General features: G+C 40.0%; 1 protein-coding gene across 1 annotated transcript in view; it reads right to left on the reverse strand.

Annotated features, from left to right (window-relative positions):
• Positions 1-291: 291 nt before the first annotated feature.
• Positions 292-6,707, reverse strand: part of LOC101850341 (nuclear receptor subfamily 2 group E member 1) — a 70,815-nt gene continuing 64,399 nt past the window's right edge. The window contains exons 9-12 of the mRNA XM_035970491.1: positions 6,351-6,357; positions 6,057-6,254; positions 5,365-5,491; positions 292-4,591 (exon numbers count right to left, since the gene is read on the reverse strand). Of these exons, the coding sequence (XP_035826384.1) occupies positions 4,450-4,591; positions 5,365-5,491; positions 6,057-6,254; positions 6,351-6,357 (474 nt within the window). The 3' untranslated portion in view covers positions 292-4,449. The remainder of the gene's footprint in view (positions 4,592-5,364; positions 5,492-6,056; positions 6,255-6,350; positions 6,358-6,707) is intronic.

The raw sequence follows: 6,707 nt of genomic DNA on the forward strand, positions 1-6,707 counted from the left end.
GAGAGAGAGAGAGAGAGAGAGAGAGAGAGAGAGAGAGAGATTCAGAATCCTTGCCAGTTGCTTCCAGAGCTGAGAAGACTTTAGAAAAAAATAGACTTTACAGACAGAGAGATTGATATCTTGTTTTGCCTAAACTCTTGATTTGCCAAAAATGATTTTGCAGAACTTTCTCTTTGTTCCTCGGGCAACAAGGTAAACCATCCTGTAAGCGTCACTATGAAACCATGGACAAGATTAACGTAAAACGACAACGCAATGTTATTCATTAAAAAAAATACTGAACGAAATGAATATCGCACAAATAAATCTTTAATTCAACATAAAATCCAGATCTATTCTTCCATTCAGAGCATTTATATAACACAAAGATTAACCTGTACGCACATATACGCACGTCCAGAACTTACATAATCAAGACATAATTTCATGCAGCGAGAAAACAAATATTAGATAGCAACGTCAACTGTAAAACTAATTATTAGACATGAAAAATAAAAACCATGATGGAGTTTCAAATCCGATTCGATCCTTGGCTGGAAGCAAAAATACCATGCCATAACGGAATGCTATATGGATTTTTTTTCTTCTCAACAGTAGAGATAGAATCCTTCAAAAGGGTAGGATCGATCAGCATTTTCAATCAACATAAAAAAGAGTAAAGGACCCACAACGTAATTCAAAGTTATAGTTCTGTGTAGGAGGATAACACTGTGCCAGATGTAGGCAGTAATCAAGTCTATTTCCTTTTGACTTCGTTTAAAATTTTTTATAGAACTCGTTCGATCGAATTTACGTTATTTCTTGATCTGGAAATAATTCACAGTAACTGTGGGCCAGGTTTCAACGAAATCATTCAGTAGAGATGGGAAGAAGATATTGATAATTATTTTTCAAATTGGGCAAACAATTCAAAATAAAAACAGGAAGATAGCTGTTAAAGATCTGTATCTCTTTTTTCGACAAAACAAAACATACGAACAAACAATAAAGTTATTGACAGCAAAACGAAAACAAAACACGACCTAGCTCACAACTCTAGATTGGCAACAATGTAATAGACACGACAACGAGTGTCCCTGAGTTAGACATAATTCTTATAGTACACTTGGACAGGTTTAATACATACAGAATTAATTCTTCATCTCAAATCACAGTCTTTGTTCCTTTATCTTTTTGCACAGACTCTCCAGATGTCTGCAGCCCGGGGCACAAATAATGCTTAGGGAGTGGTGTTTGTTTTTTTGTAGTTAATGTGAACAGTTTTAACTCATTGAAGACTCACCTTCCGGACATTCTTCAGCACTTAAAGATGCCTCTGTTTAGAGACATAACTTCATCATTAAAACATATTTTTCGACTTAGTTTTCTTTATTTGAAGCTTTAAAAGGCATGCAACAACATGCTTATCATGAAGTAAGGAAATTTTTATTTCGTATGCGTGTATGATGATTCAAAATGCGCAGAAACACTGCCTTTGTTCCGCTGCTGGCTGGATCTAGTATGTTTGTGTCCGCTGCGTTCTTAAAGAGTAAAAGTATAATTTTATGTATTTTCTGTTTATCAGATTTATTAATCGTCACACATTGTGTCGTAGAATATATCGTTTCTAACAGACTAGGCAAAGCCTGTCATTATTTTGCATTCGTCATATCTGACAAATACCTAGACACCCACAATTTGTCAAGGACTGCTCGCGGTCTTAGACTATTATTTGCTCTTCGTACAGCCTATTTTACTGTTCGTGTCAGAGAGAGTTGTTGGAAGACAATCGTAACTTCAAATGTTTACACACGCCTGCGGCTCTAAACTCGTGACCAGTATAGTCTGAGACACGTAGAAAGTGAAGGTCACAGTCACATCCTTTTCCCTAAAGGAGATTTGTGACAAAAGACATAGCAACCGGCCTCCGAAATGGAGACAATAAGCAGGCTAAAAAAGCCCCCCCCCCCCAACAACCAAGCTCAATAAAAACCTTTATAAAGCAAATTCATAATGTCAAATGTCTTTCCTTTTGAGCCTATGGCGAGAGAGCTCAGTAGCAGCGATTCGGTTAATTTAATCAAACTTGATTTTTCCTCCCAGGAAACAAGAGTTCCTATACAGGCAAGTACAGATAAATATTCCCATTCAGGGCTCTTAGACATCTAATAATAACACGTTAAAAGTTCACATGAGATGAATACATAACTTCAGCGTCACACAACTCACTTCCTGAACCCCAGCACAAGACATGACTGGAGCCAACACAATCACTCATCTCGAGTATACCATCAGTTTCGTCCATCTAAGTATGGGCAGATAACTATATACAATGTACATAATGGTGAACGGATCACACAGGGGAGCACCACAGAAAACTGAGAGAGATAGACTCAAAATATTTGCGAGTTTCTTGATAAAAGATGTAGTTCCGCCCCGTATAAGCTCTAGATTCGTCACACAAGCGGCGACCGCGATCAGAGTCTCACCAGCACCCAAAGAAAATATTTGTGGTAAAAACAATAACACACTGAAGTGAAGCATACGTTTTAACAGTCCATGATGCACAGTTAAAGAAAGCAGAAAACAAAATCAGTCGTGTGTAGGTCCTTTTGGTACGACACACAAAGATAATCCATACATCTCTAAAAGGGACGTACACTTATTCCAGTGGCGACTCTAATCGGACTGGCGTCTATGGTGTTGTGGTTAGGCACTTCGTTCTCGCACGCAGGCGACCCGAGTTCGATTCCCCAGAGGAGAGAAATTTTGATTAATCGAGTTTCTCGGTCTTTCTGTTGGGATGCTGTATCCCTCTCAGCTCGGGTTGGCCCAGACAGGCATAGTAGGAAGCCCGCCTCCTACATGGTATAAAAATAGTGCCGAAGAGGGGACGTAAAAAGACATATGAACAGAAACCTTAGTAAAAATGAAAGGCGCACATACCATCTGCCATTCCTTTGTAATAGGAGGGACTACTATTTTCGTACTAAAAGAACCCAACAGAAGATCTCATTATTACTATGATTACTTCTTTTTGTTTACCCATTTTTTGTCCCCAGAATCTTTTAGACTTGAAAATAACTTCTTCCTAAATCCAATTTGACTGTGAGCCACAAAAACAAATATGTTTGATGCTCAGACAATTGTGTAGCTCTGTGCCAAACTGGTTCCGTTTTAGAGAACACGGATCAGAACTGTCGCTGTCATGACGCGCAGATCTGACAAAAATCGGACCACTTGGTATAAGTGTACACCCCTTTTTAATGACGTAAGCACAGTTCATTGACAGCCGTCACAGTCGAGGGCAAGTGGGCAATAGTGAGTTGAAAACAGTAAAATATTGGCACAGATCATGGGACTTGAAACATAAACAAGGAAAATAGTCATGTTGTTTATAGAGCAAGCCGCCAGAATAATAAATAGATGGGACATAATTCAGTAAGAGGGTAGACATGAGAGCGTTGGCGATTGTGTGGAAGGAGAGATGGCAGATGTCCCCGGTGGGAACTAGCAAAGCCAGCTTCATCAATCGTAAAGTTTGGGACATTTTTTGTAGATGATTGAAAGAATGAATGAAAGATGACTGATTGAATAAATCAATGATTGAATGAAGCTTTAGGAGAATGAGTGACGGATAAGGGAATGAAAGAATAGATGAATTAGAGGATTAATGAAAGAATGAATGAAGAGTGAATGAATGAATGAATGAATGAATGAATGAATGAATGAATGAATGATTTAGTTAATGAATAAACCAGTAAATGAAAGAATGAATGCGTGAATAACACAATGGTTCGAAAAATGTTCTACAATAATTTTCTTTCGATATACAGAGCAGCCCCTTCCTTGAGCAGGAACATCACCACAATAACGGCGTACTGGAAGCTTTAGAATTCTTCAGTTCTTCTATCTGAGACCAGACGCCAGAAGCATAAAAGTCACAGGACGTGATGTCACTTGTCACGTGACGCGATGTCCGGTTGAACGTTGGCAATACCTTATGGCTTGATTGTTACACACGAAGAAACGAAACTTTGGAATCACTTTTTCAACATTCTCAGAATAGTGTCCATCTCAGAAATAAACCAGTGGCAGCGCCTTTGAACTGAGATATTGTCGTGTAAGTCACACACACGAGCGCACAATATCAGTGCGAGTCCAGGCCTGAGTTTGTCCGTCTCTGAAAGTGGCGCGGCGCAATTCTCGATTAGTTTGTCGTCTTTTTCTTCAAAATCACATCGTCATGCTCTCTCCGAGTAAGAATAATTCTGAAGTTTGTGTTTATTTCGTGTCTATCCGACACTCCATGACACCTCTAGCGTCTATCCGACATTTCTAGACACTTCTAAGCGTCTCTCCGACATTTCTAGACATTTCTAAGCGTCCGTCCAACACTTCTAGACACTTTAAGTATCTATCCGACACTTATTGCTTATAGTTTGTTTCTCAAATAATTCTTCAATGCCATTAGAAGTCACTGGACTTGAACATGTCTACCAAAAGGCGCTCGATTGGGATGTTGCCGATGGTTTTCCTGAAGAAGAGCTCCTCTATGGTGATACCGCTTACAACACGCAGGGAGGGGAGGAGGAGGAGAAGTTTCCCGAATCTGGAACAGACGAAAAAAATCAGTTTAGAATTATTAAAATTGTACAATGAAGTAATTTTGTTGTTACATTACGTTGAACACTTTCATACGAATAAAACAAGAAGCAAAAAAAAAAAAAAAAAGTTTTTAAAATACCCCCCTCCCCGAACCACCACCCCTGAACACAAACAAAAATAACTTTAAAAAAATAAGCCACCCCTACCCCCTATGACCCCCCTCAAAAAATTAATTAACTAATTGAATAAATGAATAATTAAAATTTCGGTTATCTGCAATATTTGATTATACGACCCTGAGTGAGTATAAGAATAAAGCATCTTTGTCAAGTTGAGCGTACTCTTACATATTTTTTACTTTTCTATGTCGCTGTGTATCTCTCTCTCCATCTTTCTCGCTCTCTTTCTCCCCATCTCTCATTCTCACCCCCCTCTCTCTCTCCCTCCTTCAAGCGCTTGCATAAATACACCCCCAATCACAAATACACAGACGCGCACATACACACACACATGCACACAACCACGCACGCGCGCATATTCGTATGCAAACGCACACACACACACACACACACATACAAACACCTTTCAACACCCGCCTATCATTTTCTCTTTGCTCACCCCCCTCCTCTCACACGAACACACTCACACATACACACACACAAATAAACACACACACACGTTCTCTCTCTCTCTCACACACACAAACAAACAAACACACACACACACACACACACAAACACACATACATCCACGGTACCCCTCCCTCAATCCCCTCACCTGAACGGCTGAGTAGGGTATGCCGTGCGGATGTACTGGTTCAGAGTGAGCTGTGCCTGGTCTTGTAGCGTGGCCACGGAGTGGAACTCTCGCAGAGTCTTCATCTCAGACGAGTTGTTGGCGAATACTGAATGGACAGAAAGAAAAGGAATGAAATGAGGGATAACAAGGGAGAGGGAAAAAGGTGGGAACATGGATGGAAGATGCAACACGAGAGAAAGAGAGGGGATGAGAAGAGGTAGATGTGAGAGGAGGAAAAAGGATGGAAGAAGGTAAACATAAAATTAGTCATAATAGTTTTGTTCATTAATTTACATGTATCCATACCTCTATTTATGCATCAAATCTGTTCCAAACGCGGGGTCAAAGTTTACTCAGTTTAGTAAACTGAGCTTTCTCTCACCTGTTAACTTTGACACAGTTTTGCAGACTGTGTTCTCATCCCTGTTTATTTTGACCCAGTTTAGAAGACTGAGCTTTCTCTCACCTGTTTACTTTGACCTAATTTAGTATACTGAGTTTTCTCTCACCTGTTTACTTTGACCTAGTTGAGGATACTGAACTTTCTCTCACCTGTTTACTTTGACCTAGTTTAGTATACTGAGTTTTCTCTCACCTCTTTATTTTATTAAACTGAGCTTTCTCTCACCTGTTTACTTTGACCCAGTTTAGTTAACTGAGTTTTCTCTCACCTGTTTTGAATAAGACGATGCCCTTGAGGCAGACATACTCCGTGGGGTCGACCTGCAGGGCCTTGAACTTGGCTATCGTCTCCTGCAGGGCCCTCACCTCGCTCATCACCGACACCACCTTCTCCGCCGAGCTCTGCTCTGACGTCACACCTGGAGGGAAAACAAAGATGGCCGGAATGGTAAACGTTTTCATTATGCCTCAATTGGCGCACTTTAGATCATTTTGGGAAGCGGGCTGATCTTATGCACAATCCGGACTGAGGTATATATATATATACATCCCAGGAGACTGACCAAGATTCTAAATAAAAAGAACACTTTTCTATTCTAGAATTAAACTCGTATTTTCTGCGAGAAGTTTCTCTTTGACTTAGTAAGTTAATTCAGATTTTCCTAGATTATCCCCCCCCCCCAAAAGAAAAAAGAAAATCACCGAAAAAGACCAACCGACCGAGAGGTGGAAAAATAGGCCTACTGTTCATCCCTGAAGATTAATCGCAATTATAACAACAGATCAATAATAATTCAGACGATAATCTTCATTCTTTTTTAAGATAAGAAGAGAAAAAGTGCTCTGTCTCCCTCTTGATCAATGTATGTGTGTGTGGTAGATGGCTCAGTCCACCCCTTATTGAATACCCCCGCCCGCCC

This window comes from Aplysia californica, unplaced genomic scaffold (assembly GCF_000002075.1).
Source record: "Aplysia californica isolate F4 #8 unplaced genomic scaffold, AplCal3.0 scaffold00273, whole genome shotgun sequence".
Taxonomy (NCBI): Eukaryota; Metazoa; Mollusca; class Gastropoda; order Aplysiida; family Aplysiidae; genus Aplysia; species Aplysia californica.